Source organism: Electrophorus electricus, chromosome 3 (genome assembly GCF_041902795.1).
Source record: "Electrophorus electricus isolate QZ-2024a chromosome 3, ASM4190279v1, whole genome shotgun sequence".
Taxonomy (NCBI): domain Eukaryota; kingdom Metazoa; phylum Chordata; class Actinopteri; order Gymnotiformes; family Gymnotidae; genus Electrophorus; species Electrophorus electricus.
Window position 1 is genome coordinate 25,902,726 of NC_137499.1, and position 17,656 is coordinate 25,920,381.

At 38.6% G+C, this 17,656-nt stretch overlaps 1 protein-coding gene across 1 annotated transcript in view; it reads left to right on the top strand.

Annotated features, from left to right (window-relative positions):
* The window catches only part of LOC145656969 (uncharacterized), a 167,006-nt gene extending 149,718 nt beyond the window's left edge, over positions 1-17,288 (top strand). The window contains exons 6-8 of the mRNA XM_081710812.1: positions 11,833-11,886; positions 13,949-14,065; positions 16,145-17,288. Of these exons, the coding sequence (XP_081566938.1) occupies positions 11,833-11,886; positions 13,949-14,065; positions 16,145-16,148 (175 nt within the window). The 3' untranslated portion in view covers positions 16,149-17,288. The remainder of the gene's footprint in view (positions 1-11,832; positions 11,887-13,948; positions 14,066-16,144) is intronic.
* The last annotated feature ends 368 nt before the right edge of the window (positions 17,289-17,656 follow it).

The window sequence follows — 17,656 nt, forward strand, 5'->3', positions numbered from 1 at the left end:
AACAAAGAAAAACATGCCTTAATAACATAATTAGTATTAAAGTAACTAATTCACAGAACAGTGCTTGCACCTTTTATCTCAAGCTGGGCTGACTAAATGTTAGAGCCCTCACATCTAAAGCACTCATGATAAATTAAATCCTAACAGATCATAGATTTAATGCACTTTGTTTAAATGAAGCTTTAAAGGAAAGGTGTCCTTCAGGCTACAGCTATGTACACTGGCTCATCTAACAGGCCGTGGAGGCGGCATTGCAGATATTAATACTGACACATTAGGCATAAACCAGAAAGCTGTATATGATTTTGAGTTCTGTGAAATTATTTTTACTAGCATAAATGATGTATGTAACGATAAAAAGCGCTCCCAGCCTCTTCCACTAATTTCCATCTACAGGACACCAGGACCGAACTCAGAATTTCAGGAATTTGCAGATTTCTTTTCTAATCCAGTCACTCTAGTAGAAAGAACCATTATTTTGGGTGATTTCAATATTCACTTTGATAGTGCCCAAGACCCTCTGAGATCGGCCTTTAGTTCTATATTAGAATCAATTGGTTTCACCCAATGTATAAGAGAACCCATACACTCTGGTGGACATATGCTTGATTTAGTACTGACATACGGTGTAGACATAGAGAACATAGTTCTCTGTCTACATCTCAGAGCATTCCCTAATTTCATTTGAACTACATATAAGACACAATATAGTAAACTGGCTGCTATCATACCAGACGCACGATCACGTCATCTACTGCACCTAGATTTATTGTGAATCTCCCAGATTTATCATTTTCGACTAAGATACCTTCAAACCCCACAGAACTTGATCAAACAGCTGAATGCTTTGAATCAGTACTCCCCTGTACACTCAGTGATGTTGCACCACTTACAAATAAAAAAATTACAGACAAAAAATTATTATCTTGGTATAATGATCACATTTGCACTTTAAAACAAAACACTCAAAAAATAGAATACAAATGGTCCCACACTAAGCTTGTAGTCTTCCAGCTTGCATGGAAGTAGAGCCTTCTCCAGTAGCACTTATTACCGCTCATATAGCTTATCTCTCGACCGTAATAGAAAATAACAAAAATAATCCTATATTTCTTTTTAGTACAATATGCACATCTAACTAGGAATAAAACTGACAAAACATCACACAGTAGTAATGAGTTCATGAATTTCTTTAATGAGAAAATTAAGCACATTAGAGATAACATTAAGAGTATTAACATGACATCGGGCAGTTCTGTAGAGATCAGAACAACCAAGCCAAAAATGACTCTAGAATTCTTTACACCTATCCAAGAGCCAGAACTTACATCTCTGATCTTGCACTCAAAATCCCCCACTTGCTTACTAGATTCACTACCCACAAACTTTCTTAAGGAAATCCTACCTGAAGTAATTGAACCTTTACTAAATTGAATGAACTCTTTCTTGAACCTTGGTTACGTTCCTAAATCATTCAAATTACCAGTAATCAGACCACTTATCTATATCGGAACCAGACACATCAAGTCTTTCAGTCAGGGTTTAGGCCTAATCACAGTATGGAAACAGCACTAATTAAAGTAGCTAATGACCTGTTGGTGGTCTCTGACCAGGGTTATGTCTCTTTGGTTATATTGCTTCATCTGAGTGCAGCATTTGACACTATATATCTGTAACGTTGAGCGGTAAGGAGGTGGATGCATGTGTGGAGAAGAGCGAGATTTAACTGGGGCAAATCTAGAATCCAAGTAGTTAAAGCAGTCCAGAGTCAAAGAGCCAATACGGAGAGCACAGGGATGCAAGATTAAACAGCACAAGGGCTAGGATACACGAGTAACAAAACACAGAGGCTAAAACTAAATACACGGAAGCAAACAGGGGAGCAGGCTATAACATAAACTAGGAAACATGGAGGATAGCTGAACACAAAGACACAGAGTACAAAGAAACCACCATAAGAATAAGCATGCAAACATAATGAACTAACCACATACAATAAATCAATGACCAGCAAAAACACATGCCACAAGAACTTAACGAGGAACAGGTGTGGAAAATCAAACGAGGGGCGGAGAAAATGAAACTAAGGCATGGAACCAAGGAGTGCAGGAAAACAGATGACAGGGAAACCATGACAACAGGGATGCCAGTAGGGTGGCCAGTCGTGACAGTATCACAACATTTTACTAGATAAACTCAAAAATGTTGAGATTAGGGGAACAGCATATATATATATATATATGCTATCTCTAGGTGAGATTATACATAAACACTGTGCTAGTTTCACTGCTACACTGATGATACTCAGCTTTACGCCTCAACTTAATATTATTGATGAATGTATTAAGGACGTCAGACACTGGATGCTGCAGAACTTTCTCTCGCTTAGTCCTGACAAAACAGAGGTGCTTCTATTAAACCTAGAGACAGCTACGTCTTCACTCTCTAATTACTCAATGAACCTCAGTTTGTCTCACAATCATATCTTCTCTTCTAGTTAAAGATCTTGGATTTATTATGGATCCCAGTCTCTCATTCAAACCTCATGTAAATAATATTTCTAGGACCACCTTTCTCCACCTTAGGAACATTTCAATGATTAGGAACATGCACTCCTCACATGATGCAGAAAAGCTAGTCCATGCATTTATTACTTTAAGATTGGACTACTGTAATGCCTTACTATCTGGCTGTACCATTAAGTGCCTAAACAAGCTCCAGCTAGTTCAATTGCAGCAGCCAGAGTTCTTACTAGAACTAGAAAATTTGATCACATCACTCCTATCATAGTTACTTTACATTGGCTCCCAGTAAAACATTGTATTGTATTACATTGTAGTGCATTACAAACCACCACCTCTGCTTAGATCAAAAGGTGCAGGCTCTTTACAAGTACCAACAATAAGAAAATCAACTAGCCATCTACTTCTCTGTTGCCCTTAATGGACATTCTCTTCTGGGATGGGTCTGAGACACTTGCACATATCGGAATAAGACTGGGACCTCTAGAAAGTTGGACTAGACTTTTTTTTTTCTTAAAATTGTAAATATTGTGATGACCATTGTCAGCCAGAGGAGGATGGGAGGATGGGCCTCCCTTTTGAGTCTTGGTTCCTGTCAAGGTTTCATCCTCATGCTCTAGGGAGTTTTTCTTGCCACTTTCGCCCTTGGCTTGCTCACTGAGGGCTAAAACTTGGACATTTGTAAAGCTGCTTTGTGACAACGGCTGTTGTAAAAAGTGCTATATAAATAAATTTTGATTTGATTTGACAACATATGTTAGGAGTACTGGTCTATAGTCATTCAGGCAGGAGATCTTCTGCTTTTGGGGAAATGGTATGATTACAGAGGTCTAAAAGCACACAGGTACAACAGACTTGGTCAGAGACTTGTTAAAGAGATCAGTAAAGGGAATCAGGGAAATTTGTTTAGAGTAATTCCTGAGTATTGCAGATGAGACACCCTCAGGGCCAGCTGCTTTCCTGATCTTTTGCTTCAGTGATGATGGTTGATGGGTGTAGGGGCTGTAGGTCTTGTGGTATAGTGGTCTGGTGGGGGTGAGGTGGAGGAGATGCTGAAACAGTTAATAACCGGAAGGATGACATTAGACTGGGGGAAGGAGAGAGATGTCCTTTGTAATTCCAATCTTGAGTAAAATGTATATAGCTGGTTTGGGAGCAGGGGGTCTGCTGCAAAGGCTGATACTTTAGGTTTGTATTTAGCAATTGTTCTGGAAAAGGTCCTTTCCAGATGGAGTAACAGTTATTTGAGGAGAATTTTCCTCCAGTTTTTCCTTGAATTTGTGTTTAGTGGTTTTAATGGATTTATTCAGTGCATACTTTGCTCTTTTGTATGCATCACGGTCACCGCTCCTGTAAGCCTCTTCCTTGGCTCAGATTTCTGAGCTCGTTTGAGAACCAGGGTTTGTTTCTGTTATACATGGTGTTTATGGTTGTTTGATGGGATGTAAGTCTCCTCACAGAAACCTATGTAAGAGGTGACTGCATATACATAGTTGTCCAGGGTGTTATTTGCAGATTTGCAGCTGTGCTAGTTGGTTAAGTCCAGAGGTTCACTCAAATCATCTATGGCATTAGGAGACCCCACTCTGAGTGATTTCACATCAAGCTTTGTGGTTTTAAGCTTTTGCCTTATGGGGGAATGAGATGGATGAGAAAATGGTCAGAGTTCCCAAGTGGTTTCCAGTTCCAGAAAGTACAGTTACCATTTCTATATTTCTCTGCATCTGTGGTTAATTCAAACACAAATGGATGTGGAACTATCTCCTACTGGTGATCCATCCAGAGCAGCCAGGTGAAGAGTCTTGTGTAATGGTGATACTGGAATGTCCAATTCCCATACAAGCCGGGTGTGTATGAATTTACCCTCAGCTGCTGAATAAACTAAGGCTGCAAACATAGAGGATGGTGGTCTGCGATCACAATCCCGGATAATATGTCGTGAGGATCCGCAGTAAAGACAGAGACCCTACCGGAATCTTCGCCACTTCTCCTCTTTGGTTAAGTGAGAAGAATCACATTGCATAGGTTCCACTGTATGCTCTCGTCCAAGCTCTGGTCTTTAACTGGGAGAGGGGCAGGTGGGGCGAGAACTATTAGTTCTACGTGGTTTTTGTTCTTGAATAAAATGATCCATAAGACACTGTTTGTATGTTATCCCAGATGGCCGTCGCCCAATCTAGAGCTTTATCAGATAGACAAGAGGTAATGAAGGAAATCTTAGCTCGATTGGAACAGGGTGGAAGGCTACTGAAGTATAATGAACATTGTAACAGGAAACCTTGACACTTGTATGGGGAGCCATCATATTTTTTGGGTTTACGCATGGGGAAGGTCAGTTGAATACTGATCGCAGCAGTACTAGGTGCTGGCATGGGAATGAACTGAGAAGGAGTAGTCATCATTTGCAGTGCATATGTTGATGTTGATCATCGCCAGGCAGTTCGGTAAAGCCAGTTTGTCAGGTGTTTGACCTCGGCTCTGGTATCTCAGTGACTATCCATCCTACAACTATCTGCCAGACTGTATCCTATGTGACAAGAAATGAGCGTCGAATATTTGTGGGCTAGATACTGTCCTGACTCAAAAGACCAGGCTTGCCCTCAAATGTGGACCAATTATCAATCACTCCCACATTGTTTACTGAGCACAACTTAGACATCCAGCACTATGGCAGCCATGACCTGCTGTAATCTTGACCTCACATTACACTGGAGTCAGAGCATGTAACTGTAGTCATCTCTTTGGTTCTTTTAGTAAACTAGGCAAACCTCCTCTGCTCCATACAGTCATTCATTATTGTTGTTGTTGAGGTCCATGGCTCTTGTGTCATCAGTAACTTTACTGATACAATTTGAGCTGTACTGGGCAGTACAGTCATGCGTCCTCAGTGTGAACAGCAGCAGACTGAACACAGAGCTGTGGGGGATGACGGTGCTCAGGGTGGTGGTGCTGGATATGTTGTTGTCAGTCTGAACTCATAGGGACTCTCAATCACAAAATCCAGGATCTAGTTACAGAAGGCGGTGTTTAATTAAATCTCAAATATCTGTTGCTGAATGCATGTGAGCAAATGCAAAATGAACACTTCATGAGCCAATTTTATGTAATAATAATAATTATTATTATTATAATTATAATAATATAATAATTTACTCCAAAATACATATTTATACACAAAATATAAGGAGTTTATACAAAAAGCATTAACAAATCACTACAGGTTGGAGGTGAAGTGAGTGGTAACTGTTCAAAACTGTATATAACTCAGGTTGCTTGTTAGACTCCGAGACATGTGGATCAACACGTCTTTACAAGCTGCTGCCAATTCTCCAACACAGGGCAGCTGAAAGCATTCAGAGGAAAGTGCAAACTGTTCTTATCATCTGCACTCAAGCATCCATGGCTAGTGTTGCTGTGATTGACAGAGTAAAGCTGTCCCACCCAACCAGAGAGCAGGTGTCAGTTCTGCCTCCCTGGACTCCTTCCCACAGATGGCTGTGACATCAGGGCTTGAGCAAGCAAATCCATGAAGACTGAGTGAAATGTTTTTCTGGTGCACTGCTCAGGAGCCCCAGATAGTTCCTTTTAATAGTAAAAGAGTATTTATTTTACATTTGATTGTATGTAATCAAATGACATCAATTTAATTTAAATTGATACATCTCTCCTGTAATGAACTTAATAGATTATTCATTAAAGTAGATTAAAGTTGTTTAGAACAGATCAGATGTTGTTGCATCAAGTTAATGACAAAATGTTCTTGATTTTCTCGCTCTGCAGGTGCGGTTCCTGCTATCTGCAGATTTAATCAGAATCGTACATGTTATGGAACTCTGGGAGAAGCACTGCACCTGGAGCTGGACCCTGAGGATGAAATAATATTAAAGAAGGACAACATTAAAATTTTAGGATATAAAAAGCAAAGCATCACAACAAACTATTTAGATCAGCCAAGATGGCAGTTTATAGCTGATAACAGAACCATTATAATAACCAGAACAGAGAAGAGAGACTCAGGAAGGTACATGTTAGACACCTTTGATGCAAATGGTACTAATAAAGGCAAACGTCATCTCCATCTGAACATTGAATGTAGGACTATATCATCTCATGTCAGATAACAGCCACAACCGCTGAATTTATAAATTATTTCATATCATTCCTATCTGGAAGAACACAGCTAGAACTTGTAACGCAAGTTTCCTTACTTTGGTTTGTCTGTATTTTAGGTGCATGTGTCTCTTTGTAGTGCAGTTAGTTTTTGATCCTTTCTTTGTTTCCAGTGTCCTCGTTCATGAATTCTGTTTACAAAATGAGAGGTGATATCTGGATACTTAGTTCATGTGTATAAAAATATATACATATGCTGTATTTATATGTGTTTGCATAGATTGTATTATAAAGTGCATTTATAGGTTAAATGTTAAACCACCAACCAACACTGACACATCATATGTAATCCATTTATGAATGCTTCATGAACTTGGTGCTTGGGCAATAAATTGAATGTAATATTAATATTATTTGAAGACTTCATGATTTTAGTCTCATTTATTCCCTTTAAAGAAGAATAATGGAGATTTAGTACATTTGGCTTGTGTGATGTAGGCCTACATATTAATTAAAAAGATATGTAAAAGATTATATATATATATATATATATATATATATATATATATATATATATATATATATATATATATATATATATATATATATATATATATATGTGTGTGTGTGTGTGTGTGTGTGTGTGTGTGTGTGTGTGTGTGTGTGTGTCATGGTACAGCCCCTCCCCCCAAACATCTCCCTGTGTGTGTGTGTGTGTGTGTGTGTGTGTGTGTGTGTGTGTTCGTCTGTATGGTCACACCCTCCTTGTGTGTCACACCTGCTCCTCATTGTGTTGTGTTAGCATGTGTGTATATATGTCTTGTGTTTGAGTCTGTGTGGGTCGATGTTTGAACGCAATAGCCCGTGTGCTATGCTTTTGTTGACGTGTCTAAATAAACTTATGTGTTTGTCCTACAAACTCGTCCCCACATCCTGCTCAGCCTCCTTATCACAATATATAATAGTGTGTATATATAATAATATTCCAATTTTACTACAACTCATGAATATGTCATTAAAGCTTAATGTAAGTGTCATTATTGTAAAGCAAAACTGATATTTCTGTTTAAGGACCCTGTTAGAATAAAACATCGTCTTTATTCTTTTAAATTCTGTTCTCTGTATTCTGCAGCTGCAGTGTCCTCAGTAGTAGTGAAGGATAACTGCTTCTCCAGTGAGAGGAGGACAGTGTCCTGTTCCTCTGAGGGGGAACAGCTCCACTTCAGCTGGACTTTCAGTGGAACCAGAATCACACATCAACTGAATGATGGAACCAAGACTCTCCTGCTGGAGAAAGAGTATGATGGAAATGTCACCTGCCATGTAAAGAATCATGTCAGCCATGGACAAAGTTCTATTCTGTTACACCAGTGCCCTGGTAAATCTCACTTTCTTTAAGCTTTGATATCATCATGTTAAAAGCAATAACAACAATAATGATGCAACATTGATAATGTTACTACTCATAATCTTCAAAGAGAAACTCAGTTACTCACCATAAATTAATCATGTCTGAATAGAAACCATCACACAACACTGTCTAGTTAAATGTCTTGTTCCTTTAAAAGAGTACGACAGCAGCCAGTTTGTCAGGTGTTTGACCTCGGCTCTGGTATCTCAGTGACTATCCATCCTACAACTATCTGCCAGACTGTATCTTATGTGACAAGAAATGAGCGTCGAATATTTGTGGGCTAGATACTGTCCTGACTCAAAAGACCAGGCTTGCCCTCAAATGTGGACCAATTATCAATCACTCCCACATTGTTTACTGAGCACAACTTAGACATCCAGCACTATGGCAGCCATGACCTGCTGTAATCTTGACCTCACATTACACTGGAGTCAGAGCATGTAACTGTAGTCATCTCTTTGGTTCTTTTAGTAAACTAGGCAAACCTCCTCTGCTCCATACAGTCATTCATTATTGTTGTTGTTGAGGTCCATGGCTCTTGTGTCATCAGTAACTTTACTGATACAATTTGAGCTGTACTGGGCAGTACAGTCATGCGTCCTCAGTGTGAACAGCAGCAGACTGAACACAGAGCTGTGGGGGATGACGGTGCTCAGGGTGGTGGTGCTGGATATGTTGTTGTCAGTCTGAACTCATAGGGACTCTCAATCACAAAATCCAGGATCTAGTTACAGAAGGCGGTGTTTAATTAAATCTCAAATATCTGTTGCTGAATGCATGTGAGAAAATGCAAAATGAACACTTCATGAGCCAATTTTATGTAATAATAATAATAATTATTATTATAATTATAATAATATAATAATTTACTCCAAAATACATATTTATACACAAAATATAAGGAGTTTATACAAAAAGCATTAACAAACCACTACAGGTTGGAGGTGAAGTGAGTGGTAACTGTTCAAAACTGTATATAACTCAGGTTGCTTGTTAGACTCCGAGACATGTGGATCAACACGTCTTTACAAGCTGCTGCCAATTGTCCAACACAGGGCAGCTGAAAGCATTCAGAGGAAAGTGCAAACTGTTCTTATCATCTGCACTCAAGCATCCATGGCTAGTGTTGCTGTGATTGACAGAGTAAAGCTGTGCCACCCAACCAGAGAGCAGGTGTCAGTTCAGCCTCCCTGGACTCCTTCCCACAGATGGCTGTGACATCAGGGCTTGAGCAAGCAAATCCACGAAGATTGAGGAAAATGTTTTTCTGGTGCACTGCTCAGGAGCCCCAGATCGTTCCTTTTAATAGTAAAAGAGAATTTATTTTACATTTGATTGTATGTAATCAAATGACATCAATTTAATTTAAATTGATACATCTCTCCTGTAATGAACTTAATAGATTATTCATTAAAGTAGATTAAAGTTGTTTAGAACAGATCAGATGTTGTTGCATCAAGTTAATGACAAAATGTTCTTGATTTTCTCGCTCTGCAGGTGCGGTTCCTGCTATCTGCAGATTTAATCAGAATCGTACATGTTATGGAACTCTGGGAGAAGCACTGCACCTGGAGCTGGACCCTGAGGATGAAATAATATTAAAGAAGGACAACATTAAAATTTTAGGATATAAAAAGCAAAGCATCACAACAAACTATTTAGATCAGCCAAGATGGCAGTTTATAGCTGATAACAGAACCATTATAATAACCAGAACAGAGAAGAGAGACTCAGGAAGGTACATGTTAGACACCTTTGATGCAAATGGTACTAATAAAGGCAAACGTCATCTCCATCTGAACATTGAAGGTAGGACTATATCATCTCATGTCAGATAACAGCCACAACCGCTGAATTTATAAATTATTTCATATCATTCCTATCTGGAAGAACACAGCTAGAACTTGTAAAGCAAGTTTCCTTACTTTGGTTTGTCTGTATTTTAGGTGCATGTGTCTCTTTGTAATGCAGTTAGTTTTTGATCCTTTCTTTGTTTCCAGTGTCCTCGTTCATGAATTCTGTTTACAAAATGAGAGGTGATATCTGGATACTTAGTTCATGTGTATAAAAATATATACATATGCTGTATTTATATATGTTTGCATAGATTGTATTATAAAGTGCATTTATAGGTTAAATGTTAAACCACCAACCAACACTGACACATCATATGTAATCCATTTATGAATGCTTCATGAACTTGGTGCTTGGGCAATAAATTGAATGTAATATTAATATTATTTGAAGACTTCATGATTTTAGTCTCATTTATTCCCTTTAAAGAAGAATAATGGAGATTTAGTACATTTGGCTTGTGTGATGTAGGCCTACATATTAATTAAAAAGATATGTAAAAGATTATATATATATATATATATATATATATATATATATATATATATATATATATATATATATATATATATATATATATATATATATATATATGTGTGTGTGTGTGTGTGTGTGTGTGTGTGTGTGTGTGTGTCATGGTACAGCCCCTCCCCCCAAACATCTCCCTGTGTGTGTGTGTGTGTGTGTGTGTGTGTGTGTGTGTGTGTGTGTGTGTGTGTGTGTGTGTGTTTGTGTGTGTGTGTGTGTGTGTTCGTCTGTATGGTCACACCCTCCTTGTGTGTCACACCTGCTCCTCATTGTGTTGTGTTAGCATGTGTGTATATATGTCTTGTGTTTGAGTCTGTGTGGGTCGATGTTTGAACGCAATAGCCCGTGTGCTATGCTTTTGTTGACGTGTCTAAATAAACTTATGTGTTTGTCCTACAAACTCGTCCCCACATCCTGCTCAGCCTCCTTATCACAATATATAATAGTGTGTATATATAATAATATTCCAATTTTACTACAACTCATGAATATGTCATTAAAGCTTAATGTAAGTGTCATTATTGTAAAGCAAAACTGATATTTCTGTTTAAGGACCCTGTTAGAATAAAACATCGTCTTTATTCTTTTAAATTCTGTTCTCTGTATTCTGCAGCTGCAGTGTCCTCAGTAGTAGTGAAGGATAACTGCTTCTCCAGTGAGAGGAGGACAGTGTCCTGTTCCTCTGAGGGGGAACAGCTCCACTTCAGCTGGACTTTCAGTGGAACCAGAATCACACATCAACTGAATGATGGAACCAAGACTCTCCTGCTGGAGAAAGAGTATGATGGAAATGTCACCTGCCATGTAAAGAATCATGTCAGCCATGGACAAAGTTCTATTCTGTTACACCAGTGCCCTGGTAAATCTCACTTTCTTTAAGCTTTGATATCATCATGTTAAAAGCAATAACAACAATAATGATGCAACATTGATAATGTTACTACTCATAATCTTCAAAGAGAAACTCAGTTACTCACCATAAATTAATCATGTCTGAATAGAAACCATCACACAACACTGTCTAGTTAAATGTCTTGTTCCTTTAAAAGAGTACGACAGCAGTGCCCTGCTGCCATCTTGGAGATCTACTTCACTGCAGAGTCTCAGTCCAACACAACTGACTCTAATGTTGAGAGACTGCAGGACCAGAGTTGGGCGCCCCTTTTCTCATGTGACCCAACCCTGCTGGGCACCTCAATGACCAAGTAATTCAAATTTACTTCAGTCCTTAATGTTGGTAGTGGTGCTTTAGGTGTTAGTTAAGACTTGCTAATACAGTCTGCAGGATGGTAGATCTCCAAGAGACAGACTGGACTGACTGTTATTAACAGAATAGCAGAATGTGTGTTTAACACTTCTCATAGGAGTGAATACTAGTGATACTCTATTGATGTGCAATTCCAGGAACTTCAGCTGCAGATCCCACAACAGCGGTGAATGTGACATCATCCGGCATTGGTATAAGTCTACCAGTAACTGATAACAAAACCTTCACCCCCACTCAGAATCCCACCTTAATCATTTATGTACCACATGTACATTTGAGTAAGTGAATAGTTCAATAAATATAGATGGCATAGTATCAAATATATCTAAGTACAATACATTTCATATTTCTCAAAGTGCTAGATAAGGTTATTTCTCTAGCTCCTGATCCGTTATTTCAGGAAATTAGTTAACTGCGACCTATAATCACCCTTTCACGTACTTCTGTGATGTACACATGACAAAGCTCCTCATAACCATATTATATCCATTATTCTGCGTATTGTGTGTAGTTCAGGACTAAAATATTAGTTTGTATTATCACTGTCATTCATTGTTGTTGTGACTGTTATGGATATTTTAAATACTATCATTAACCCATAATGCTTGCTGTGCCTACAAAATCTAGACTATTAATAACAGAATAGCAGGATCTTTATTTACAATACTTCTCATAGGAGTGAATACTACTGATAATCCACTGATGTGCAATTCCAGAAACTTCAGCTGCAGCTCCCACAACAGCAGTGAGACTGACCTCGTCATGCCTCATTTACACATCTCATTTCTGAGTTTTCTGCATAGATGCCATAGTATCAAACAAATCTAAACCCAGATCTCATGTTCCTTAAAGTGCTAGATAAGGGTAGTTCTCTCAATCCTGTTCTCTGAGTTCTCTGAATGTTTGTAAATTAAATCTACAGTCACCCTTTATCCAGTTTCTATTCAGTTACTTGGTTTCCATTCTAATCACATTAGAAAGCTCAACTCCACCATATTAAACCCAATATTTTAACTTCTATTCTCTGTCATCTGTACCTGCAGAAATACTGACAGATATCACAGCACATACACTATTAATTCTAGTGGACTAGATGGTTTTACGTTTTTGGATAAATGCTGTATTAGTGTGAAACCCTCACTGACAAATATGGTGGAAATACAAGACACAAAAGTGTTGCTGGGGCCAAAAGTGACAGTGTGATATTAAGAGATAAGTTGCACTATAACGTTGGAGGTTTTAGGTAGGATGCAGAGACGAGTAGTGTGAAACACTACTTGGGGGACAGGAACTCCGGCCTGTCCCCCAGTTGTCGGCTGGGCTGGAGTCCCACCTGCCTGTGGGGGGTCACCTCTCGCCGATTTGGGGGGCGGTGACTTCTGCGCACTCGCTACAGGAGGTGAACCAGTTGCTTTCCTGTCTCTGGGGTGGGCACTGGTGACACCTCCCCCTTGCCTCTACGAGGCTTAGGTACTGGCGCACGAGTTCCGGGGCTGTATGCCCTAGTGGGAAGAGTGTCCTCGGTCGCCCCTCTTTGTGCCACTCAGGATGGTCTGCTCGCTCCCGAGCGGCACCTCTTAGGCGGAGCCTTGGGCGGTATCTGAAGTGCCGGGGCCTCGTCGCTCTCGGAGTCTGCAGACTCAGGTCCAGTGACCTCCTCCCCCATGGTGGAAGTGTGGAGTGAGGCCGGGATGACGGAGGATCTCTCTGCACGGGTTGTGGAAGGGCGTTTACCTCCTTTTTTCTCCTTCCTTTTCTTGCTCCCCTTCCCAGGCATCCTTCGTCAGTTGTTTTTTCTGTAACGTTGGAGGCTTTAGGCAAGATGCGAAGACGAGTAGCCTGAAAAACAAACATGCGTTTCTTTAACACTCAAGCACGCACACTAACAGAGTCAAAAACTCTGCAAATAACAAACCTTTATACATATGATAAGGACACAATAAGGAGCAGGTGTGAGACACAAGGAGGGCGTGGCCACATTGACGAACACACACATGAGAAGACGTTTGGGGGAGGGGCCATACCGTGACATGCACAAAATATATTCTGTGAAAAGTGGTAACTATTAAAGTAGCCATGAACAGGGTAAAGAATATTATCTTCACTATTTACAGCATATTGTTTTATTGACTTATTGAATTAACATTGGAATATTTAGGTGTGATGGCACCTTCAAACTCCCCTCTTTGTTAATCTCATTCTCTCTCTCTCTCTCTCTCTCTCTCTCTCTCTCTTTCTCTCTCTCTTTCTTAGCCGTGAGGAACATGGTGTTTCTCTGTGTGTGGGTTTTGGAGATCATCACCTTGCTGTCAGTGTTGGGAGGCTTTCACATCTACAACAAAATCAACAGCAAACAGAACACAGTGGAAGGTAAAAACATCTTGTAACACTTTATAATAACAGGCCCAAATAAATAACTTAATTATCCAATTATTTGTTAAGAATTATGCATATTTATAGAATTGTTTTAAAGACACATAATGTAATTCAAATTGTAGCTTTTATTAATGCCTAAAACATTTATGTAATTCTAGCAATCATTACCAAACTACTAAGAAATGATCATATTACTGTTTTTTTTGCTTTTTATTATAAATTGTACAAGTTAGAACCGACCAAGTAATGTGATTGGATAAGAGTCTTTCTATGAGTGCTGATATATAGTATAACAGCACTGGGACTTGAACTATACATGTATTACTCCACTTTTCATTACATTAATGATTGTTATCTATTTTAGATTGTAACAAACATTGGTGTTAGCTCATCGGAATCACAGTTACTTATGGGACAGTCAGGGACTTTTATATCCCTGGTTGCACAATAAATGGAACCATACAAGTAAATGTACATGTTAAAAAATAGCTGACCTACACAACGTAGAAGGTTAGTGTAACATTGAAGGCTAGGCAGGACACAGGAACGAGCCGAGTATGACAAAGTGATGTTTATTGACACAAAACAACAGATAACAGCACACAAACTATCGCAAGGTTGAACATCGACAAACACCAACGATTAGATGAGACCCTAAATACATGCACGATAACGACACAAAATGAGGAATATGTGTGATACACGGGGAGGGCGTGGCCATACAAGCGAACACATACACACACACACACACACACACACACTCACACAGATGTCTTGAAGGAGGGTCTTTACCGCGACAGCTGGTGTGCAGGAAAATGTGTTGCTTGGCAACAGTTGAGTTGTGTTGAAGTAGCCTAACAAATGAACAAATATGCAAGCAAATCAAAATATATTGCTTATAACTGTTAAAAGTTTAATATTTCTTGATTCACAAACTAAAATAAGTGTACATTATAATTCTTCTCATGATGAATTTATATGTTTTTAGAATCACCCATTGTTTTTAAGTGATCGTAATTAAACTTTCCATTAACTATATATTACTAATTCATAAACAGGGTTGCTTAAAATATGCACAAACATACTTCTTAAATCTACAGTGTTTGATATCTGCATATAGTTGACCTCAGGAATGTTCCTCTTTGATGCTCAGCAGTAGTCTGCCAACATAGAGGCTTTCCCACCACTTTTCCATTCTATACACGATGACATACAAGTATACTGGAACAAAAAAACTGAGTAATAGAAAAATTGCAAAAATATTTGGATTCATATACATAAACAGGTATTTTTGTAGGAGGCAAAACCATTGTTGACCAGTGTATTCACTATAACAGCACTCCCTCTCACATCAAATTGTAGCCTTCATTAATGCATAAAAACATTTACATAATTATAGCAATCATTACCAAACTACTAGGAAGTGATCATGTTACTATTTGTTTGTGCTGTCACGGTTGGTCCCTCCTATCTGTAACGTGTGTCGGCACGAGTGCCGCAGGGCGCGAGGCAGGACGCACAGACTCCAGCGACTGGGACGTACATTTAATTCACATAAACAACACACCGGCACTCACAACATTACACCAACAATGACCAACAACCTGCACACTTTAAAATGGGTTTATATACATACAGACTAACAAGGTGCAGCTGTGGTTACAAACAAGACAGTCCTCCCACTGCACATGGCGGGCCGAACCACGTGACTCGAGGGAGGCGAGCGTTCCGTGACACTGTCGTTCATGTTTCATGGTTTCCTTGTCTTGTTTTGTTTTGTTATTCACTATAACAGCACTCCCTCTCACATCATACTGCTTAAGTGTTAATTAGATTCATATTTACTATGGAACATGCTCATGTTCAGAGACTGACCTGTGCATCATCATTTAGAGTACCTGGATTATGATGTAGAACTAATAATGTTCAGTATTAATAATTTAGCAAACACTGTAAAGTGGCATCAATGTCTCTTCCTTTCAAGGATATTGTTTGCTTTGTGTGAGCTCTCACTGATGTTTTGCCACCATGTGATGATGAACATGTTGTCTCCTTCCACTGTAATGCTCTCAGGTAAAGAACAACAGATGGTAGAGGCTCTGTACACCAACCTGGATCAAGAAGTGAAGCAGAACTCCACTATAGGCATGTTATAACAAACAACCAGATTCCCCAAACTCATCCAAACTGAAACACCAGCAGAGAACCATAAATGAAACAGAACCCACACATTTACAGAACACTTAACCTGAATTGTAGGACAGGACAGATGTGTCCTTCCCATCCCTCATTTACAAATAAGTCTTGGCACATGTATTTTTCACATATAGTGCAAAAGGGGGAAAAAGTTCATATAGGAATAAAAGTCTATAAAGTAAAAAAAGTTCCATATGTAAGTTACTCTGGATAAAAGCAACTGACACAATGCCATGAATGTTAAGGTTTGGACTACAATGTTCTTTTACGCTCTTTAAAGTTAACCCTTGTTTGTCTTCTAGGAGTCTTTATTGATATTCATCACTCAAAATGATTAAATTCATTGATGCTAACAATAGGGAACTACACACTCTATGATTTGTCAAATGATCAATAGAAGAACATCAAAACATTTTTGTTTAATGCATTATCATGTCTAGAATATAAATACTTTTAAATATAAATATAAATGCTTAAATATAAATACTTTTATAAGGTTTTCGTGTGTACATAAAAAGGGAATTTCTGGTTTCTACACATTAGAAAGTGTTTGTATTTTTCTCTGTTTAAAATGTATGCTTAACTGTTTAAAATGTTTCATTAAATTCTTAATTTATATTAATATTTCTTCATTTACAAAAATCTGCTTTGACTATATGGAATGCATACATGTATCAGGCATATATTTTACAGGAGCAGGTCCTCCTGAGGCATGTGTGTTAAAATTGAACAAGATGGTACTTTCATCACCTTCCGTCTTCATTACTGAATCATTGGCATCCCAAATAAAACTATAGGTTCACTTAAACATATTCAAAATTCAGCCGTGAGGATTCTTTCACATGTAAGAAAATAAGCCCACATCACTCCAATTCTATATCAGTTACACGGGCTCCTTGTCCTTGAACACATTCAGTATAAACTCCTCCTGTTTACATTGTAAGCTCTGCACGGTCTTGCACCTCCCTACCTAGCTGAACTCCTACACTCATACTGCCCCACCCGGACACTTCGGTCCTCTGATGCAGGTCTCCTCTCCATCCCCAAGTTTATACTGGTCTTTGCAGAAGGCAGATCTTTCAGTGGCTCCAAATTTATGAAACACTGCCTCAAACTCTCCATCTCTGCTCTTCACTTTCCTCTTTCAAATCCCAAATTAAAACATAGCTCTCTTCTCAACATTTTTCATCACATTTGTTCTGTTAATAGTAGTTAATTAATATATTAAATGTGTTAAATGTTGTTTATTGTTCTCTTTGTCTCCATTTGTATTTTTATTGTAAAGCAAGCTTGAGTTTGAGAAAGGGGCTTAATATAAATTTAATATAAATTAATATAAATTAAACTAATCAAATCAAATCCCTTTTATTGTCATTGCGCATAATGAAA